Below are 23,272 nucleotides of genomic sequence, written 5' to 3'. Positions count from 1 at the left end.
CTTACTAGTAGACAGGCTCACTGTGGTTAAGACCAGTCCTAAAGAGTGAATATTCAAAACTGGCAGAACCAAAAAGGCCTCAAAAGAAAACTGGCACCCACCCCTAAAACAAAAGGCTGAACAGATCTGTAAACTGGTGACATAGCTAGTGTGTCAGGATGGGAAGGGAGGCGACTTCAGTACTCTTTGAATGCTCCTACCATCTATGTGCAATAATATTTTTAAATAGATAAGGAGAGAAAGAAGAAAGACTGAGCATGTGTACAGAATTCTAATTCTACCACACACGGCCACCTGTGGGCCTGAACCTATGGGAACCTCCAATGGTCTCTATTAAAGCATTCCACTCTGTGCCTGCACAGCACTCTCTCACTGTTATTTTACCCCAGACACAGTAAAGTAGCCATCTGAAGGCTCCCTTAACAAATATATTCCAAGAAAGCTACAGTTGGCTCATTTTATTTTTTTATTATTTTATTTTTCTATTTCCTCCATATTTTGGCTCCACTGAGGAAAAGTACTAACCAGAGATACAGCATAAGCAACAGCAAATTCTAAATTATTTTATCAAACTAATTCGTCTATAAACCTTAAGTGACCATATATGCCACGTTCATTACTATATTAGGAACAGCAAGAGATATACAACATTATCCCAAAATACAAAAAAAAAAAAACAAAAAAAAACCCCAGAAAGAAGAGTACAGAACTCAAGAGTCAGCTTTACCTTGTTCTTAAATGTCAACTAACTCCACATGAACTATTTTGCAAGTTCCTTCACCCATCTTGGTTTCAATTTCTCCACTAAAATGAGATGGTTGTAATAAATCACCATTCATTCCAACCATGAAAGTTTTTGACCTCCTGAAGTATTGCCTGTGTATATAGCCCGCTGTTGCACTCTTTCACCATTAGGTGGTGCTCCAACACTGGTAAGAAAGACTGACAGGTTTCACAACTTTGACAAGGCAATCACTGATTTAAGTATGATTAAAGGTAAGAAATTTTATACACTTTTTTTAGTACCAATGCAAATACTAATATGACAAAGCAGGAGCTTATCATAATAGAACTTCTGTTTCATGTGTCTCAATGGAAAATAAGACATCACAATAAACATAAAACACATGATAATGGGGAGAGGAAGGCAGATATTATTCCCTTCATACAGACTCCCCAAATCACACTCATCTGAAACTAGAATTTAGGGTACAATGTTGTAGAACCAGGGAGGAGGGAAAACAGTAACAGTTAAAGAGCTCATGATCCTACTGGAGAACAAGATAAGGTAAAGTATGAAGTTATGTGATAAAATTACTTATCTATTAAACTGGCAACAATAACAAAAAAAGCACCTTTATACATTGCTGCTAAGAGTGAATCTGTACTAGCTTTTTGGGAAATCAACTGACTATATACAAAAACTTAAACCTCCTACATACTCTGACCCAACAATCCCAATAAGAAATCACACATGTACCTATACGTGTATGTTACCACAAACCCTTTCTTCAAATTCCTCTCTGCACTGTTAGACTTCTGAAACAGAATATAAAAGTTTTGCACTTTTTTTTTTCCTTTGGGAGTGAGAATGGGTACTTACAAACAAAAAACCTAGTTGAAACAAATGAGAGTATTTTAAACACTCACAGAAGAAACTGTATAGCATGGGCATTTGATACAACAGAAACTGACAAATCAAGAGTTCTAATAACTATGTAAATAAATCAAATTGTTTGAGCCTAATTCCCAAACTAAAAGTTAGACTTTTAGGGTTAAGGGTTTAAATGGTACAAACTATTATGTATAGAGTGAGTTACAAGGATATATTGTACAAAATAGGGAATACAACCAATATTTTATGATAACTATAAATGAAGCCTAATCTTTAAAAATGTGAATCACTATTATTTTACACGTGTAACTTACATAATATTGTACATCAACTATACTTCAGTTTTAAAAAGTTACTTTATAGAGGTGCAGTAAAGGTTTTCATTAAGCCATATATACATGAATGCTTCTTCTATTTTAATGCAAATTAATAACTATTTCTTCTAAACTGTAATGCTGTTAGTCCAAATCCCTAATAGCTTGTTTGACATTTCAATCGGCAATTTAAAAGGTGGTCTTTGAAATCTAGACACATTAATTCTAAGGCTCATCTTTCACATTTGAGCACAGTTACAACTGGGATACAGCTTAGGTGTCACTGTTGCAGTTGACAGTTAACCCCAGCGATGCAGCCATCAGTGCATGCTCCTAGGACAGTGTTTATAGCTTTGTCATTTCAGCTGAGTGAAGTGCACTATTGCACTACAATGCTCAGTTTAAGTTGATGATTAAAAGTATTCCAAAAGACTACATTGTAGTTGAATATTAAAACATAAAGTGATCATTTGTGCAGAAAAGTATCAAAATAGAGAAGCAGGGTGGAAAGGAAGGACTAGGATTAGAAAGGGGCGGGGGCAGAGAAGAGTAGAGAGAGGAAAAAAAAAAGAGGGGTGAACAGGAGAACTTTCCAGAGAATTATACTTCTAAATCTTCAGTACGTTAAAGAGTCACACATGGACTACAGATTTGTTCATTTTTCTTATAACAACAAACTCTAAATAATTTTTCTTCATTAACTCAGCAGTTCACTTCAGGATTACTGTATTATGCTTGTAAGAATATAAAATTTACTCATGATCTATACTACAGTATGGCTCACATTTCATTCTTCCAAACATTATAAAGACTCAACCACAAAGAAGCACAAAATCACCAGGAAACCATCCTGTACAAAGAGTCCAATCCTGCAAATTTACAACTACAACTGACAGGCACTTGGATCAGCTTTTTTCAATTATGTGAATGTGGGAAACCCCACTTTACTCTTTTTTCTCCAATTTGAAATCTACCCAGGTTGACTCAGCACGGAAAGCAAGTATAAAGCCCTTATATCTGCATTCAACGAATACTTCAATAATATGGAACTTTAAGTTTCTGTTGGAGAGGATAACGGCCTTACTCAAGGCACAACTATCACAGAAATCTGAACTTCCTTATTTCCTGTGGTCATTCTGTAATCCACTATTCAGGATTAAAGAAAAAAATCAATGTGTTTGGGTTCTACTGACTGACATTTGTAGAAGGATTTTTAGTTTACAAAATATTTTAACTAGCATTATCTACTTTCAGTTTTCAATCAATATTGTCTTTTAAAAACTGAAGGAAAATAATCTTCACTTAACTAAGATTAGCATTTTGCACTTTCCCTAGAAGGCCAAGCATGGAATGACTTTATATAGAAAAGCCTTACCAACAAATTAAGGGATGTCATGTAGATAGCACCATCCATTTTCCGAAAATTCATCTGAAAGCAACACATACTTGAAATGCATGCTTTCATATGGAAAACAGTGACTAAGTTCCCAAGACAGAGCACAAATGACCTTTCTACCTACCACAATGCAGCTGAATTCTACTTCCTATCATACTAGCCTGGGTCACGGGGCAGGCAGCCAGGTGACCAAGCCTCTACTTCCTCTGCCCACTTCTTAATTATTAATATTCCCCAAGCCTCCACTTCCTCTGCCCACTTCTTAGCCATTAATATTCTCTATGCTTCTGTCAGGGGCAAAGGGTGATACCACTGTCCCATCAACCATGGCAACCACCGATCAGTATTGTCAGCACTGCTCTCTCCCAGACCCACAGAGTCAAACATCTACTGACCACATTTTGCTAACACCAAAAAAGGCTTGTTTCATGTTCCAAAAACCTGCTCTCCCACTTGCTGCCACCACTACTGGCTCCCCTCTACCCCTTTAACAGATAAGATAGCCCTTGCCTCAAAAGCCATGCCAGGAATTTGGAAGTCACCCTAGACGCCTACCTATCCCACACCTTCTATATCCATCTGGGCTCTGTCTTATCATCTCTGCTTTTCTCATACCCACCTCCCCTATCTGCACAGGCATGCCTCAGCTCGGGTCCAGAGCCTTCTCCAGTCTCCCTCATTCAAATCAATAGAAGAACCAGATAGGATCATTTCTCTTTGTTTAAAATTTCCAGAGCTTCCTATTGTCTGCAGCAGCATATCCCAATTGATAAAAGTCCCTCCAAAATTTTAAAGGCATTGCCTGCTCATATAAATTGAAGAAAAGTACTGAATTAAACAAAGTGCAGCAGCCTTTTTACTAGCAAGTCTTTGGAAAGTTTACAACACAGTACTACTATGCTTGCCCTCCATGGGAAACTGGGGCAGAAGAGGCCCGACAGGGCTCCAAGACAAAGTCACAACTAATTGGAAGACAAAATCCTTCGGAACCTGGCCCTGCCTAGCTGTCAACATCCTCCTCCAGTCAACAATGGTTATTATTCACCTCCTACAAACCTTAATCCAGTCTATACAGAACACAGCTTGCAGTTCCTCTAAGAGCCCTACTGATTCCTCATTCCATTCCTTTATATAAGTTGTTCCTTCTGCAAAAAATGCCCTCCCCTACCTAACTTAGTCTGGCTGAAGACCTCCTGCTAGTCCTTCCAGACCATGGTCAACTACCTTCTCTAGGAAGCTCTGATGAATCTCTAAGAAATGAAATTTTTCTTTTTTAAAGTATGGAGCGGGCATTGTGGTTCTAGCACGCAGAGAGGCTGGCTCACGTAAGAGTCGAGAGTACATCTCACTGAGTTTCCCTGAAGGGTCTCCCCATCGTCATTTCACCCACTCCCGCCCAGGAGCAGCAGGGGTGCTGCCGGCAGCGGTAGATGGAGCTGGCGCTGTGGCAACCCCATGGATCACCCATTCTTCTTGGACTGAAAAGCTTTGTTTCTGTTTTAGAGACAATTTTTCATTATTATGGACAGAAAGTCTCCCAACATGTTCATCAATGAACTTAAAACAGCGCCTTTATCTTAACCAAGTATTAGTATCTTGAAATCTAACCCCAGACCAATTGTTTGATTTAGGGAAAGGCAAATTGAAAACACCAAGATTTTGCCAAAGTACTCTAATATTTCAAAATAAATCTAATAATATTACATTAGCATTCCAGCAAGAATCATTATGGTTGATCACTACTTCTTATTTCATAAAAAATCATTTGTTGGAATGTCATGTCCACACATGCCAAGTACGTGCTACATTCTGGAGATTACAAAGATTACATTTCTAACCTCAAGAAGCCAAATCTAGGTTAGACAAGTAAGTAAGCAAACATATCACACAAAGCGGTTGCATACCGCAGTGAAGTATGCATCACGGGAGCACTGAGAGAAGGGAGGGGCACAGGGAGGGAGGACAAGGCGTGAAGGGGACAGAGAAGTCTGCAGAGAAGAGCTAGCTCTCCCTTGATCTAAGACCTGATGCCCTGAGCGGTGAAGTTCATCAGGCAAACAAGCCATACAAAGACGGAAAACGAGAGAGGGATGGAATCCAAGTAGAGGAATTACCACATGCAGAAGTGCTAAGGTAAGAAATCTGAGAAAATGTCAGGGAATACACGTTGCCTGAACTAGCTGGAGCAGAGGATGGCCTCTGAGGAATGGTTGGAAATGGAGCTTTAAAAGATGGCACAGAATCAAATTATGATGAAAGACCTTGTTTGATAAAGTTATGGATTAACTTGTATGTAATGAAGCTTCTGAACTTTTCTCAACTGAAAGAGACCCAAGGCCATGAGGAGGGGCCCACATTCCCAAAGAATACAATGTGAATGGGGTGCAGTACAGCAGTTCTGAGTTCCCTTGCTAGACTGTGTACCTCTAAGAAGGCAGAACTCACTTATCAGTGTATACCCAACATTCAGTCCTGTGCTGGGCACCGACAGGATCTAACAAAGTATCCAATAGTTAGATATGCTAACACAAACTCAGAGCTCAACTAAGAAGCCCTAACCCAGCCTCCTTCCTTACTGCCTATAAAATCACAACTCTTATACACTACAGTAAGTGGTAATTGCCACAACTTTTAAAAGAACATACAGAAAGGTCACTTACTATGGGATGCAGAGAAAGGATCTGGGGAAAAAACACATTAAGATGCTTTTGAACCTGACAAAATTAAGCAGTTTTTCTATTCTTCTCACTAAAAACTGAACAGAAAATACCTGTGGATTATAACAAGTATATTTTCACATCAAAAGAACTCAGATAAAAATAGATTAAATAAATAAAATAAAAATAAGTAAATAACAAATAAATAAAAATAAGTAAATAACAAATAAATAAAAATAAGTAAATAACAAATAGATAAAATAAAAATCTATTTTAACTAAGAATTTGCTAGATTAGTCTTTCAAGTACTTAAGTGCTACTTAAGCCACCTGCCTGTAGTACTTTACATTTTACTTAGTAAACTGAATTATATTATGATAATTAGCAGTCAAGTAAGAACTCTGGTGCTTGGGGATATAATAAAAATAGTAAGGAAAAAATATTTGGTCCAAGAAGAACCAGTGACTCACATTTTAACGAAATCAATCCAAAGGCCACAGAAGTGAAACAAATGTCAAGCCCTCTTTTTAAAGAAAAGATGAAGACATACTTCACTAATCAGAATTTCTAAATAAGGGAACATAAAATCCTATTAAGAAAACATAATTAAACATATTTTTAAATTTTATAATGTAGCCAGGGAGAGGAAAAAGAAGGTAACAGTAATACAGAGGATAGGGGGGTGAAGAGTCTGAAGACATACCCAGGAACATCAAGATAAAAATATACATCAAATGTATAAGAGACACATGAAATTAACACTTTTTAGGATGTTGCTACCAAAGACACAAAATCATGGTATTTTTCCTATGAAAAGCCTGAATTAAACAGTGTGTCATTATGGCCTGCTACTCTAGTTGGAAAAAGCAATCCTCAATCACAATCCACACACTCTCTCATCACACACACACACACACACACACACACACACACACACGGCAGCTTGTTTTGACTATGTTAAATATTATTAAACTAACAATAGTAATTTAGCAATTACTGGGCCTCTTACCCTCAGAACTCTCTAGGTTTTATTATCTCCATTCAGCAAATGGAGAAACTAAAAACTACTTAACTACAGAGGTAGTTAAGCGATGAGGCTGGAATTCAAAATCTCTTATATGTATAAGGTTCTGAGATCACATTTTAACCAATATACCATGCCCTCTACTGGGGCATATGACTGTTAAATCTTTAGAGACCATGACATTTCTTTAAAGAATGGGGTCTTCTTACTGTGCTACCCCCAGAGTGATATTAAGTTCAAATACTTTAAGCTTCATGGAAAATATTACCAACTTACAGTTGTTTCAAGATAATGCAAATCTTGCTCCCAGTAAGGTGACATTCACTCTTAAAAACACTGAAAGTAGCTGAATATCCACCTAAAATTACAAAAAGTACCAACAGTGCCCCAATAATCCCAACTTTATTCCTTAGCCCTTAATTATGCTAGTGTGTGGTATAAAACACCCAGTATAACCCTAGGGAAATAGATTTTCTTAAACCCCTAATTTCTTTCTCTATTATTCACACGGTAGAATCACATCACATGTGGATTTAATTACATCAATCCAATTATCTGTGCTGCAAGAAAAAAGAAAAACACTCTAAATAACGGTGGTAGGATGCTTGCCCTCACATCCTGGTCCCAGAGTGCGCAGGCAATGGAGACTAACTCTGCTGTTCCTCAGTCGATCCAAAGTCCAGTCACCCGTCGAGATTACGACTCCAGAAAAAAAGTCATCTGTACTAACAGCTGGGGAAAACACTAGCTTTGAGAACTGAAAAACAGTACGTCGGTTAACCAGTTTTCAAACTGGTGCCTTCCTAAACCACTTTTTCATGGGTAATTTTGACTACACAGGATTTTACCTTAAATGAGAATTTAAGTCCAAAGCCCCTACATAAAACTGGATTTCACTTTACTCAGGTCTTCAGATCAGAAAGAATTAGGATCCAAAACACTTGTCTTTTATATAGCAGAGTAAGCTACTAACGTATTTTTCACCCTACTTCACAAGTGGGAAAAAGAGAGCAATAGGATGCTGTAAAGAAGCCACACTAAACACATGTGAGAGCTGTTCCATGACTTACTTTAAAATAAGCTAAAAATGTAATAGAAGTCTGTCAAATGATCAAAAGCAATACTTTAAAGCTGGTTCTCAACGGAGAAAAAAAACAAACCCACAAACATCCACCAAGCTTTGAGGTGTACCATTACTACACAGTTCAAACTAAAGACAGGGTGAAAAGAATACCCAAACAGAAAGCTTCTCCTTTACCAACATGCGGTCACTTACCTCTCCAGACATCAGTTTCCTTTTCTATAAAAAGAAGGGACTAATCTAAATAACCTTTGACTGTTCAACATTATTATTTTCCCATCTCATACCTCCTTATTTCAATGTCCAACTCATAAATCTTTTGTGAAAAAAATAAGAAAAACTAAGTAAGAGTCAATTAATCAAGTGTGCTAAGGTAGAACAGTTCTTCACTTCGCTATCAACAACAGTCAGAAATATTTTTATTTAAAATTTTTGAGAAAGATTATATAGACATCAGCAAGTTTCACATCATGTACTCAGGAAATTCTACTCTAACTCACTGTTCCTGGAAATTTTATTTCTAATCTAACTAGTATCTGACTGTCAAATGGCTTTTTTTTTTCAGGGGGAGGTGGGGGGTTGTGGAGGGCGTGGCTTGTGGGATCTTAGTCCCCCAACCAGGGACTGAACCCAGGCCCCTGGCAGTGGAAGCAGAGTCCTAACCACTGGAATGCCAGGCAATTCCCTCAACAGATTATTTAAAAGCAAGATCCATAGCAAGTAAGTGAAAGGGTTAACTAGACAGAAATTTTGATTAAGAGATTGATTACAACTGACTTCACACATCTCAGGTCACACGCAAAAAAGAGACTTCAAACAGAGTACTACTCCTTCCTGCATTCTCAGCTCATCCTAGTTTTAGTGGCCTTTGGTGACAGAAGGGGTGAAAGATGCATTTTCATCTGTAACTTCAAAGACACATGCCTCTGGGCAGCTCCATTCTCATAAATCTGCAAGAACTCTTCCCTTGGGGAGACATCTTATGGTACATTAAGTCCTTTTTAAATTTGGACAGTCTCTAAGTTTGTTATTTGAGTTAATGACTTACCATCTCACCTAGCAAAGGCCCCAATACAAGCCTTTGGGTTTAAGTATCATGAGGTCTGGTGTTAGGAAAGTTCTCTCTGGAGAGTTGGTCTATGGAAACTCTTCAGCATTCCACATCCTTGACTTTCCTCACTCTCAGACATTTGACACCTGGCCAACTCTCCTTTTCCTTCAATCCACTTTTTTCCTTTCTTACTGAAGATCAAAAAGTAATTTCAACTCACCATTTTAACAGTGATCGTTTCTTCCAATTACCATTTATTCATGACATTTCACATTATCTCTCTGTTTAATCTTACTAATACAAATGTTTTTATCTCAATTTTATAATTACTAGTTACCATTAATTTCCCTTGTGGCTTCCCTTGTGGCTCAGCTGGTAAAGAATCTGCCTGCAATGTGGGAGACCTGGGTTCAATCCCTGGGTTGGGAAGACCCCCTGGAGAAGGGAAAGGCTACTCACTGCAGTATTCTGGCCTAGAGAATTCCATGGACTGTATAGTCCATGGGGTTGCAAAGAGTCGGACATGACTGAATGACTTTCACTTCACCATTAATTCAACATATTCTACCCTATAAATGATACTGACTTTTCTCCAGATTAAAAAGCTTAGAACCTTTTATTTTTTAACCTGAATGTTAAAATATGTGGCCCAATTCTGATCCTCTCTTATTCCTCTACTCTCAACAAATGAAGATTAAAGACACTATCACACACACACAAAAAAGACGCTATCATTTCCTTGCACATTACCTGGACTAGTTAAATGGGTCAATTAGAATACAGTTTGATAACTACAGATTTACTCTCTCCAACAAACCAGTGCTCTTCATTTCACACAGAAAAACTATGTTCCAAAACCAAAGACTAAATCTCATCAGCTAACTCTTAGATCCAGATTGAACCAGATGAGCTATCTAGCACATTCAGAACACATTCCATCACTGGAACAAACCTGAATATGTATCAAGTAGATCTCAGACATCAGACTGTGTTCCTTTAGCATACCACTGACAGTTGTTTTAAGAATGTTGTTTTCAGTAAGTGATAAGCTGCTAACTCCTATTCAATTTAAGATCCATTCACAAGGTCATCCGCTTAGATTACCCCATATACCAGTGAACAGAAACCAGCTTTAAATGAACCAAGTAATCAATATCATTACGAAATTCTATTTCTGTCTCCTAAGATTTTAGAAATTACAACCCTCATTGTCATTCACAGGCATGAAGTTCCCATTTCCACCATCACCTAGACCAGTGGGAAAAGTTACAAAAGAAAGACAGAATTTCACAGGATGCCCCATATCACTCATCACTGCCCATTTCCTAGGACTGCCATCAATTTTAGCAATAAAGTATATTCACATCTTGAAACTTTATATTCACAGTGGTTACAAAACCACCATACTAAACAAGCACAGCCAGATTCAGTATATAGAATGGAAGGGGCAAAAAAACTATTTACTACGTGCCAGAAGAGTGCTCTTTCCTTTACATATGCTCTCAGCAGGTCCTCAAAACTGTGATGTAAGTACTAGTATTCTCCTTTGTTAATAAAACAAGAAAGAAAAAGAAGAACAGGGAAGTTAAGCAAAGGAACAGTATGATAATTTTAATAACCAGAACTACCCCAAATAAAGCTTCCTGGACAAAGAACTTAGCCCTCTTACTACATAATTTGAACACGGAGTCAAAGTAACGACTGTCAACTTTATTTTCAAAAGAAATTGCTACTTAATATTTTTATTATAACTACACTACTTAGGATTTAAAGCAACCAGGATCAACATTTTTCCTACTCAATTCTCTGATCAAAAACAGGCTTTGTTGTTCTAATGTTCAAAAATCTCACTTAGCTGTCTCACCCTCACCTGATCTAATGGTGGGTAATGCAAAAACAAGGACAGTAGCAAAAGTAAACTTGCATGACAGTGATTAATAATAGGCCCACTATTTCAAGCAACTGCCTTTAAAAGGGGTTGCTAAACCATAATGGGATGCTCACAAACTTTTATTTTGGCAACTATAGCCTATTCTGCAAAGCAACAATCCTAAGAATACCACATATATTCCAGTGAAACAAAATTAATATGTGTGCTGAATTCTAAGCAAAGGCAGAGCATTTTTAACTAGGTAATCACTCTTCAAAAGACAATCAAATCAGATTAGCAGCAGTCTTCAGAAAAGTGTTCATTTTGCAATAATCTTAAATGTTCCTGCATTTCTCAAAGATTTAAAAAAATTCTAACTTCCTGACTCAGAGATCCAAACTAGCCATTACATACACAAATGTTCTACTCATTTAGTTTGGAATCATGTGCAGGAAACCTAGGTTTGTGTTTCTAGGTTTACAACCCCATACCCATTCATTTTGCACTAATATAACCACTAAATATAGCTCTAAAACACTGATGATTAAAAGTAGTTAATTATGTGAGTGATTCATACCTCCTATGTCCAGACACCAAGATCCAAGGATGTTTTTGTCAGATCTATAGGAAAAGGAATGATAAACACCTGTTACAAAAGCTTTCCAAATTCGGAAGGTCTGAATTTTTGTCAATCCCCAATCACTGGTGGTGCTGGAGAAGACTCTTCAAAGTCCCTTGGACAGCAAGGAGATCAAACCAGTCAATCCTAAAAGAAATCAACCCTGAATACTCATTGGAAGGACCGATGCTGAAGAAGCTCCAATAGTTTGGTCACCTGATGCGAAGAGCCGACTCATTGGGAAAGATTCTGACGCTGGGATAGAAGGCAGAAGAAGAGGGCGACAGAGGATGAGATGGTTGGATGGCATCACCCGTTCAATGGACATGAATTTGGGCAAATTTCGAGACGGTGAGGGACACGGAGGCCTGGAATGCCGCAGTCCATGGGGTCGCAAAGAATCGGACACGACTTGATGACCGAACAACAACAAAATCAGATTCCCTCGGCTCCCCACGCCCGCAAAAGAAAAAGAAAAAAACCAGGTCACACATCCATCAGAACCTAACTTTTCGGAAGACGTGGGGAGAAGGAAAAGCTATAAAGAGAGCGGTCACGTAACTACTGGAGGAAAGGGCCCTTAGGTGTTTCTAGAGTCAAAGTGAGAGGCCCTTGGCAAGTTGTTAAGTCACTTTTCCCCTCTGGGCCTCACTCGGCTTAATGCGGTGACTGGCAAGGCTATTACTCCGTGATTCCTCAGTAAGCACCCAAGCAAACCCATCAAGCTCCCTGCCAATACTGCTACCTTCGATCTCACCATCTCCATGACTTTCTAAAAGCGCTGGACCACCTCGCCATCTCACTCTCAAACCCCAACACACCTGCCTCCCCAACTAGCGGCGTGTCCTATCCAGGCCTTCACACCCACAACGTGGAGCCCTTCTTCTCGCCGCACCTGTCCCAGACAATCAGCAGTCTCAGCGCTCCCCTCCTCACTCTACACACACCTTCCCCGAAAAATGATGCCCAATTCCGGCCCGAGGAGGCCGACCTGGTGCCCGCCACCCCCAACAATACCACTCACCTCTTCCAACCTCCCACATCACCACCACCACCCGCTCCACGCCCCGTTCACCCTGCCCTCCGCCGTCACGGGGAAGCTGGAGCCACTCACCTGGCGCCTCGGCGCCGTCTCCCGGGCGGCCTCCCGTCCGGAGCTGCCAAAGGGCCGTGTGGGGCCGGAGCCGGGCTCGCAGCTGTAGCCGCCGCCGCCGCCGCCGCTTCACCTCAGCCCAGCCCCATCGCCCTCGGCCGGCGCGGGCGGCCGCGGGTCGCTCGAGCTCGAGGAGCCGCCGCCGCCGCGCGCTGCGGCTCCGGGTGAGGGGAGGGAGGCGCCGCGGCGGGGCCCGGGCCGAGCCGGGCGCTGGGGCGTCCGCGCTCTCCTCCTCTGCGCCCGCGGCGGCTGCGTGCAGCCGGAGCAGGGCGAGAACAAGGGCGGGCGACAGGGGGAGGTAGGCAGGGGAGGGGGGCGTTCTGCACTCCGAAACTGCCTCTCGCAGCCAGCGACGAAGCGAACCCCCCTCCCCTCAGCGGTGGCGCCTGGATCACGCTGCGGGGAGAGCCAGCGAGCGGACAGGGGAGCGCGCGCTGCTAGCTCGGGACTCCCGCGCCGGATGTGAGGTCACGTGCTTGCCTCATCCAGCGCGAAGGGCGGAGGGGCGCAGAGGGTACGCTGGGAGGGGCGGGGCCGGAGTGGGCGGGGGCGATGGCCAGGCCCCGCCCACATCTTCCCCTTTAGTCCCCCTTCCCGAGACCGGAGCAGAAAAGAAAGAGGGAGGAAGAACGCTGCTGAGGAGCTGTGTGTTGGGTAGGTTACTAACGCAGGACGGCATTTTTTTTTTTTTTTTTTTGGCGGGAGGAGGTGATATTTGCCATCTTGGCCGCCGTGCAAAGACCAGATTACAGTCCAAATCCTCATTTTATGAACAGGGAAACCGAGTTGTAGTGAGGGGCCTAGCCTGACTTGCCCAGAGTCAAGGTCACAGAGGTAGCTTGTACAAGAATGATGGAGAGGAGGTCAGATCCTGGCTCGGCTCGCAGTTCCTTAACATTACACTCCCCCTTGCAGAAACCAAAAACTATAGACCGCATTTAACAACCGACTCAGCGGTGCCCAGCCTTGGGAGGAGGACTAGAAGGCGTACCCAAGAGAAAGCTCCCACGCGCCCACTACACCTCCTCCAGTGATAGGGATTTTCTTCCGACAGCGCTGGATGCAAATTAAATACTTCCCCTAGCAGAAGATTTATCTCGGGGCACAGAGATGAACAAATCTTCCGGCCGGGTGTGCAAATCGCAAGTTCGATTTTCGTGGCGTCCCTTGGGCGACCCGCACAAGGAGCGCACTCAGCCACCTGCTGCCTCAGGCTCCGGCCATCTTTTCGCCCTGAGACTCTTGCCCGCGCCCTTTAGGCCCTGCCATCACTGTTAGTGTCATTCACCTCGCGGCCAACAGAACTCCCATCTGCAGGGGTGGAAGTACGGAAGAGACTCCCGACCTCTGGTGCACCGCCCTTGGGAGCTATCAGGCTCTGGCTCCTGGCACATGATCCTGCAAGTCGGGGGTTGCTACCCTTGATCCACAACACGTGGTGACACCTCATCTGAGACAGCACATACCCATGACATCGATGTCACCTCACCAGGAGCCAGGAACACGCTGCTCCTGGGCCTCTACGTCACGTGAAGCGGGACAGTTTACGCGCACTTTCTCGTACCGCGTGGTGTGGCGCACACTGTACCCAGATGGATCTATAGCCCTCTCTCTAGCCCATGGGATCAGTCTCACCGTCTGTTTCCTCCCTCAAATGAATAAATGAGATAAGGAGTGTGGTAGTTGTTGGGCAAACTATAAGAAGCTGTCTTGGTGGGGTTGAGCCCATAAAGCTTCCTTCCTCACCTCTCACTGCTCCTTGGATCCTTGCTCTTTTCCCTCGGCCATTAAACAAGCTTAGCTCCTAAAAACAAAACTATGGCGCCCAACCTCCGCTCCAAGTGCCCTCTCCAGTTAGCCTCCAAGGGCTCCACTCCCTCTCATGACCTCTTAAACAGTGGTCTCTCTGCTGTCTCCACTTCCTCATTTCTCCGCACTGGGCATTCCAGCTTCCCCTCTTCTCCCCAACACACACCCTTCCTCATCCTGCTTGGGTAAGAGAACCCCTGAGTTTCATTCTCCCAAATCTTAGTAGGTATTCTGCAGACATTCTCTTTCTGGGTCTCTCTGCTACATTTGACAATTCAGATGACCCCCACCTTCCGGAATCTCAACATTCTCTTGGTTTGCGGAAGAGTATACTCTTCCAGTTCTCACATCTCAGTAAATAAGGCCTCTGCCTCCTTGGGCGGCATCCTTAAGTGCCACTAATTGTGAGTCTCCACCTTATATGCAAGACTCCAAACCCACAGTTCTTCTCATTCTACTCTTAGGAGATCACCTCCAAATTCACGTTGCAATTACCCAATCAGCAATTGCAGCCCAGACCTCTTCCACAAGAGTTAGACCCAAATATCCAACTGCCTGCCAGGAAGCTCTAACTAGATATCATAGGGGTGCCTCAAACTCAGCTTGTCCAAAACTAAACTTGCCCTCTGCCTTCAAAGCAGCCCTTCCCTCAGCTGTTGGCACCAGCATCCACAGCCATCAGAATTAGAAATTTGAGAATGAATGTGTTTTTATTTTATTTTGGCCTTGCAGCAGGGCATGCGGCCTGACCAGGGATGGAACCTGGCCACCCATCCTGCTTCTTCCCCCTGCAGTGGAAAGCAAAGTCTTACCCACTGAACTATTAGAAAAGTCCAAGTGTGAGTCATTATTGATTCAGCCCCTTGTCTTATCCAATCATCTAGTCATTTTTATTTCACCTCCTTAATAAGCCTCAAATCTCTACCTGCATTTCCACTGGCAAACATTCCAGTCATCCTTTCCAACCTGAACTATTACAGTAGCCTCCTAACAATCTCTTCAGACAAATTCATCCTCCACTCAGCCTCCAGAGTGAACTATCTAAAACACAAACGTATCTAAAAGTCAAGTGGGCCTTAGAAAGCATCACTGCGAACAAAGCTAGTGGAGGTGATGGAATTCCAGTTGAGCTATTTCAAATCCTGAAAGATGATGCTGTGAAAGTGCTGCACTCTATATGCCAGCAAATTTGGAAAACTCAGCAGTGGCCACAGGACTGGAAAAGGTCAGTTTTCATTCCAATCCCAAAGAAAGGCAACGCCAAAGAATGCTCAAACTACCACACAATTGCACTCATCTCACATGCTAGTAAAGTAATGCTTAAAATTCTCCAAGCCAGGCTTCAGCAATATGTGAACCGTGAACTTCCTGATGTTCAAGCTGGTTTTAGAAAAGGCAGAGGAACCAGAGATCAAATGGCCAACATCCGCTGGATCATGGAAAAAGCAAGAGAGTTCCGGAAAAACATCTATTTCTGCTTTATTGACTATGCCAAAGCCTTTGACTGTGTGGATCACAATAAACTGTGGAAAATTCTGAAAGAGATGGGAATACCAGACCACCTGACCTGGCTCTTGAGAAATCTGTATGCAGGTCAGGAAGCAACAGTTAGAACTGGACATGTAACAACAGACTGGTTCCAAATAGGAAAAGGAGTATGTCAAGGCTGTATATTTTCACCCTGCTTATTTAACTTATATGCAGAGTACATCATGAGAAATACTGGACTGGAAGAAACACAAGCTGGAATCAAGATTGCCGGGAGAAATATCAATAACCTCAGATATGCAGATGACACCACCCTTATGGCAGAAAGTGAAGAGGAACTCAAAAGCCTCTTGATGAAAGTGAAAATGGAGAGTGAAAAAGTTGGCTTAAAGCTCAACATTCAGAAAACGAAGATCATGGCATCTGGTCCCATCACTTCATGGGAAATAGATGGGGAAACAGTGGAAACAGTGTCAGACTTTATTTTCTGGGGCTCCAAAATCACTGCAGATGGTGACTGCAGCCATGAAATTAAAAGATGCTTACTCCTTGGAAGGAAAGTTATGACCAACCTAGATAGCATATTGAAAAGCAGAGACATTACTTTGCCAACAAAGGTCCGTCTAGTCAAGGCTATGGTTTTTCCTGTGGTCATGTATGGATGTGAGAGTTGGGCCATGAAGGAGGCTGAGCACCGAAGAATTGATGCTTTTGAACTGTGGTGTTGGAGAAGACTCTTGAGAGTCCCTTGGACTGCAGGGAGATCCAACCAGTCCATTCTGGAGGAGATCAGCCCTGGGATTTCTTTGGAAGGAATGATGCTAAAGCTGAAACTCCAGTACTTTGGCCACCTCATGCAAAGAGTTGACTCATTGGAAAAGACTCTGATGCTGGGAGGGATTGGGGGCAGGAGGAGAAGGGGACGACAGAAGATGAGATGGCTGGATGGCATCACTGAGTCGATGGACGTGAGTCTGAGTGAACTCTGGGAGTTGGTGATGGACAGGGAGGCCTGGTGTGCTGCGATTCATGGGGTCGCAAAGAGTTGGACACGACTGAGCAACTGAACTGAACTGAACTGATCTAATCTAAAATCCTGCAGGAGTTCCCCCTGGTGTCTTGCTGTTACATGTATCTCCAAGGAACCCAACAGGAACTTGTCAATGCACTCTTGCCTTTAAAAGACCACAGAGAGGTCCAAACTTCAAGAAACAGCCAACATCCCCAAAGTAAGGCAACACATAGCCAAACAAGAAAAAGCTATAGGAAGAAAAAGGGCAATTGAATATTTCAAACAGTTTTCTGTTACAGATGTTCTGGGTAGGAAAGAAGAGAATTTGGACACTGATGGGAGGAGCTCCTGAGTCACTGGGAAAAGCTTGAGCATGTTTATAGGTTAAGGGGAAAGATAAGCTAGAAAAGGAGAAGCCAAAGATGAAGAGAAAGGGAGTGGAGTGAAGCTTGAAAAGTTCTGGAAGGCTGGCTGGTTCTTGGCCCAAGATAATTCTGGGCCTGCACTTCTGTTCCTGCTGAGCCCAGCCCTTCCCTCCTCTAATCCTACTCATTCCTTGAGACCCAACCTCCAATCACAACTCCAAATAAGTAACAGTTCTCCATGTGTGCATGTGCTTAATCACTCAGTCATTTGGTAAGCTCTCACTTCACTTTCCACTCTTATTCTCCATTGTCTTCCCCTCTTACATCATCTTACCTTTCTAGTTCATTGAAAAGAAAAAAAAATTGTAGACCATCAAGAGGGAACACCCACAAATCTATGCATTCACCCACACCGGCATGGAGTATCTCCTTCACTCACCTTTTTGCAGAGGGGCAGACAGTGCCTCCTTCCAAGAGCTCTAACCCTTTGTAAGTATAGTCCTGGGCCTCCCAAAGGTCACTGCTATTGCCAACTCCAGTGGATACTTTTCAGTCTTTATCTCTCAGCCCTCTCAGCAACTTTATCTCCCATTCTTGAAACACTTTAATCTCGATGTCTCTTTGCTATTTCCTCATCCCTCTTTGTGTGTATCATTTCAGACTCTTGTGGCTACTGCCTCTGTCTCACCTCTAAATGGTGTTGCTCCCCAAGGCTCAATCCAGGGCCTGTTTTTCTGTTTGTACAGTCTGTTTGGATGTGTTGTTGGATTTTGGTCTTTGTTTTGGTTTGCTTTGGTTTTGTCATCTATGGACCTTTACAAAACTTGTGGATGGGCTTTGGGAGGTCTATAAATTCCTTAAACTTGAATGAAAACAAATACTTTTAAAGGAAGAAGTAGAGCTTCTATCAGCTTTTCAAAGTCATCTGGAACCCCCCAGAAGGATAAGAGCACTTATCTATATTTGCTCCCCCAAATGATATAAATCACCATGGTGATAGCTATCATCTGTATGTACATTTATAACATAATGATATATATATGTATCTGTAGCCCAGGTCTCACTTCAGAATCCCTGGGCCATATGTCCATGAGCCATATGTCACATAATGTCTCAGTAGTACCTCATCAATTCACTCATCCAAAACTCAACTCTTGCCCTTCTTCCCCAAACCAGACATTCACCTAGGCTTTCTGGTCTGGTGGCACTGTTACCTAACCAGCTCCACAAACCAGAAACCTAGGGGTCATTCTTTCCAATTCATTATCAAATCCACTACAAATCCTTTCATATCTCACCATCTCTACTTCCACTAGAATAATTCAAGCCACCTGCATCTCTCACCTGGAACTACTGCCTTACCCTCCAACTGATTTTTCGAATTTCATCCTTGTTGTTGTTCAGTTGCCAAGTTGTGTCTCTTTGTGATTCCATGGACTGCAGCATGCCAAGCTTCCTTGTCTTCCACTATCTCCCACAGTTTGCTCAAATTTATGTCCCTGAGGTCCATGATGCTATCTAACCATCTCATCTTCTGCCATCCTCTTCTCCTTCCGCCTTTTGTTTTTCCCAGTGTCAGGGTCTTTTCCAATGAGTTGGCTCTTCACATCAGGAAGGCCTGCCCTCCCAGAAACCATTTCATTCTTACCCATTTCCAATCCCATTCTTACACAACAGCAAAGTGAATTACTATGTGTGACTTGGAGCATAGCTTCTGATAAACATTTTCAATTGCTCCTTATTTCACTGAAAATAAAATGTGAACGTCTTTGACCTACAAAGTCCAGTGTTGGATGTGGCCTGCCCAACATTACACCTTTCCTGGCACTCCTGTCTTTCACCTTCCTCCCAGCCTAGATCTTTCCCCACTTCACCTCATTCTAATCACAAGCCTTCTTTCAGTTCTTCAAACAGATTGCACTTTCCTGCCCTCAGGGGCTTTGCACAACCATTTGTTTCTCTCTTTCCCTTGTTTCCTTGCTTGGCTAACCCTCGCAAATTCAGCTCTTGGCTTAAATGTGTGTACATCAGTTCTTGATAAAGGCCTTCCCTAACTATTCGTTCTTTCCTTTATTTTCTGATGCCCTCCATTTATTTTCTTTATAACCATCATCCCAATTTTAATTACCTGTGAGTTTATGTATGTATTTAACACTATCTCCCCCACCAGATTTCAACTCTGTAAAGATGAGGACTTATTACGGTGCCAGAATTTTTCTAGAAGGGGCTTAAAAGTAGTAGTCTTTTTGAGAGAGGAAATGGTTTGTCTTGAGGCTATGTTTGCATGGCACTTTACTTAAGACTGAAAAAGTTATCAGTTTTCCATGTTTATAAAGGGCAAAGGAGTTTAGGAATTAAGGGGAAGGGACACAGAAAGCATTTCCCCTGCCCTCCCAAGAAGCCATCTCTTTGTGCTGCTGAGTTGGTTTGGTTTATCACTACAGATCTAGCACTAGATGAAGCCTTGCGTGGCCTTCCCAGGTGGCACTCATGCTGCTGCTAAGTCGCTTCAGTGGTGTCTGACTTTGGCGACCCTATGGACCATAGCCCGCCAGGCTCCTCTGTCCATGGGATTCTCCAGACAAGAATACTAGAGTGGGTTTCCATGCCCTCCTCCAGGGGATCTTCCCAACCCAGGGATTGATTACCACCTGGTACTAGTGGTAAAGAACCTGTCTGCCAATGCCAGAGACATAAGAGACAGGTTCAATCCCTGAGTTGGGAAGATCCCCTGGAGGAGGCCATGGCAACCCACTCTGGTATTCTTGCCTGGAGAATCCATGGACAGAGGTGTCTGGTGGGCTATGGTCCATAGGGTTGCAGAGAGTCGAACATGACTGAAGCGACTGAGCACACACTCGTGAAGCCTGACATATGGTAGACTGTCAAATGTTTGTTGTCAAATGTGAATGAATGAATTTACAGTCTCAAACACCATCTCTGTTAAATGCCTTTCCTGACTCTCAGGCTAAGGATACCTATTCTGTTCATCTTTTCCACTGCATTTACAATCTTGAATAAGTACCTTGTTTGGTGTCTGTCTTCCATTAGTCTATGTTGCATTTATGTTTTTGCTTTTACAATTCTAACTACTTTCATATGGTATTTGATCATTACAGCAATACCAACACTAAAAGCTGTAGCTACTAATATCTATATTTTTTATAGATGAATAAATGGAGGTAGCTTTATATGTATCATTTCATTTAATCATTGGAATAATTCAGAAAGTAGGTACTATCATCATCTCAATGTTTACAGATGAAACTGAGGAAAGCTTAAAATTTCATTTTACAGAGTAGGAAAAGATACTATTAATAAATAACTCTCTTAAAGTCACAGAACTAATAAACAACACACAGCCTGCATTCAACATAGGAAGCTTGGCTCCAGGGTCAAACTCTTGATCAGTACAACCAAATGAAGCTGTAGGGATCCAGCCTCTGGGATCCAAACCCTTTGGATTATCTGTTTAAGCACCCAGATCCTGACTTTTCATGAGCAGGTACCCAACTCATCCATCCTTAGCACCTAGATCAGATCACATCAGTCGCTCAGTCGTGTCCGACACTTTGTGACCCCATGAATTGCAGCACACCAGGCCTCCCTGTCCATCACCAACTCCCGGAGTTCACTCAGACTCACATCCATCGAGTCAGTGATGCCATCCAGCCATCTCATCTTTTGTCGTCCCCTTCTCCTCCTGCCCCCAATCCCTCCCAGCATCAGAGTCTTTTCCAATGAGTCAACTCTTTGCATGAGGTGGCCAAAGTACTGGAGTTTCAGCTTTAGCATCATTCCTTCCAAAGAAATCCCAGGGCTGATCTCCTTCAGAATGGACTGATTGGATCTCCCTGCAGTCCAAGGGACTCTCAAGAGTCTTCTCCAACACCACAGTTCAAAAGCATCAATTCTTCGGTGCTCAGCCTCCTTCACGGCCCAACTCTCACATCCATACATGACCACAGGAAAAAACCATAGCCTTGACTAGACGGACCTTTGTTGGCAAAGGAATGTCTCTGCTTTTCAATATGCTATCTAGGTTGGTCATAACTTTCCTTCCAAGGAGTAAGCGTCTTTTAATTTCATGGCTGCAGTCACCATCTGCAGTGATTTTGGAGCCCCAGAAAATAAAGTCTGACACTGTTTCCACTGTTTCCCCATCTATTTCCCATGAAGTGATGGGACCGGATGCCATGATCTTCGTTTTCTGAATGTTGAGCTTTAAGCCAACTTTTTCACTCTCCACTTTCACTTTCATCAAGAGGCTTTTGAGTTCCTCTTCACTGTCTGCCATAAGGGTGGTGTCATCTGCATATCTGAGGTTATTGATATTTCTCCCGGCAATCTTGATTCCAGCTTGTATTTCTTCCAGTCCAGTATTTCTCATGATGTACTCTGCATATAAGTTAAATAAACAGGGTGACAATATACAGCCTTGACATACTCCTTTTCCTATTTGGAACCAGTCTGTTGTTCCATGTCCAGTTCTAACTGTTGCTTCCTGACCTGCATACAGATTTCTCAAGAGGCAGATCAGGTGGTCTGGTATTCCCATCTCTTTCAGAATTTTCCACAGTTTATTGTGATCCACACAGTCAAAGGCTTTGGCATAGTCAATAAAGCAGAAATAGATGTTTTTCCGGAACTCTCTTGCTTTTTCCATGATCCAGCGGATGTTGGCCATTTGATCTCTGGTTCCTCTGCCTTTTCTAAAACCAGCTTGAACATCAGGAAGTTCACGGTTCACATATTGCTGAAGCCTGGCTTGGAGAATTTTAAGCATTACTTTACTAGCATGTGAGATGAGTGCAATTGTGCGGTAGTTTGATCATTCTTTGGCATTGCGTTTCTTTGGGATTGGATTGAAAACTGACCTTTTCCAGTCCTGTGGCCACTGCTGAGTTTTCCAAATTTGCTGGCATATTGAGTGCAGCACTTTCACAGCATCATCTTTCAGGATTTGGAATAGCTCAACTGGAATTCCATCACCTCCACTAGCTTTGTTCGTAGTGATGCTTTCTAAGGCCCACTTGACTTCACATTCCAGGATGTCTGTAAGGTCAGTGATCACACCATCGTGATTATCTGGGTCATGAAGATCTTTTTTGTACAGTTCTTCTGTGTATTCTTGCCATCTCTTCTTAATATCTTCTGCTTCTGTTAGGTCCATACCATTTCTGTCCTTTATCGAGCCCATCTTTGCCTGAAATGTTCCTTTGGTATCTCTGATTTTCTTGAAGAGATCTCTAGTCTTTCCCATTCTGTTGTTTTCCTCTATTTCTTTGCATTGATCGCTGAGGAAGGCTTTCTTATCTCTTCTTGCTATTCTTTGGAACTCTGTATTCAGATGCTTATATCTTTCCTTTTCTCCTTTGCTTTTCGCTTCTCTTCTTTTCACAACTATTTGTAAGCTATTAGCACCTATGTAGGACCCAGTTCATGATGGTACTCAGTAATAAATATACTAAGTAAATGAATAACAAATTTTCAATGATTTTCACAATCACAATGCAAACTAACAATGAAATGACTAAGCTTCCCAGCTTTATAGAGAAGAAAAGTGTGGTTCACAAGTTCATAAGAGGAAGCGATTTGGCTTACTGGCCTTCTGGCTAATTCCAGCCTCTTTGGGATTTCTTCTGCTGCTTCCACAAAAGGCTAGAGGATGATTTTGAGGAAGGGCTACACCTTAGGAAAAACTAAAAAAGAAAAAACAATTGCAAAAATGCCATAGCACTCACTGCCTTTCCTATGAAAACTGACCATTAAAGTACTTTATGGTGTTCACCTAACAAGCTGTCTATTTCCTTTAGTT

General features: G+C 42.2%; 1 protein-coding gene and 1 long non-coding RNA gene across 10 annotated transcripts in view; one reads left to right on the top strand and one right to left on the bottom strand.

The window, feature by feature from the left end:
• Window positions 1–13,250, bottom strand: part of ATP13A3 (ATPase 13A3) — an 80,742-nt gene extending 67,492 nt beyond the window's left edge. For 2 of the 9 annotated variants that reach the window (XM_055568663.1, XM_055568664.1), the window contains exon 1: window positions 7,283–7,531. In XM_055568663.1, the coding sequence (XP_055424638.1) occupies window positions 7,283–7,327 (45 nt within the window). In that variant the 5' untranslated portion in view covers window positions 7,328–7,531. Of the gene's footprint in view, window positions 1–7,282; window positions 7,532–7,621; window positions 7,641–9,135; window positions 10,715–11,585; window positions 11,630–12,741 lie in introns of those variants that run through there. The other 7 variants (XM_055568658.1, XM_055568659.1, XM_055568656.1 and 4 more) reach the window with 7 other exon arrangements.
• A 95-nt stretch (window positions 13,251–13,345) lies between these two features.
• Window positions 13,346–14,757, top strand: LOC129643708 (uncharacterized). Its single transcript, XR_008710445.1, has 2 exons — window positions 13,346–13,434; window positions 13,696–14,757. It is a non-coding gene; the product is annotated as an uncharacterized LOC129643708 (long non-coding RNA).
• The last annotated feature ends 8,515 nt before the right edge of the window (window positions 14,758–23,272 follow it).

This window comes from Bubalus kerabau, chromosome 2 (genome assembly GCF_029407905.1).
Source record: "Bubalus kerabau isolate K-KA32 ecotype Philippines breed swamp buffalo chromosome 2, PCC_UOA_SB_1v2, whole genome shotgun sequence".
Taxonomy (NCBI): domain Eukaryota; kingdom Metazoa; phylum Chordata; class Mammalia; order Artiodactyla; family Bovidae; genus Bubalus; species Bubalus kerabau.
Note: the sequence above shows the minus strand (reverse complement) of the source record. Positions and strands in the feature narration are given on the sequence as shown.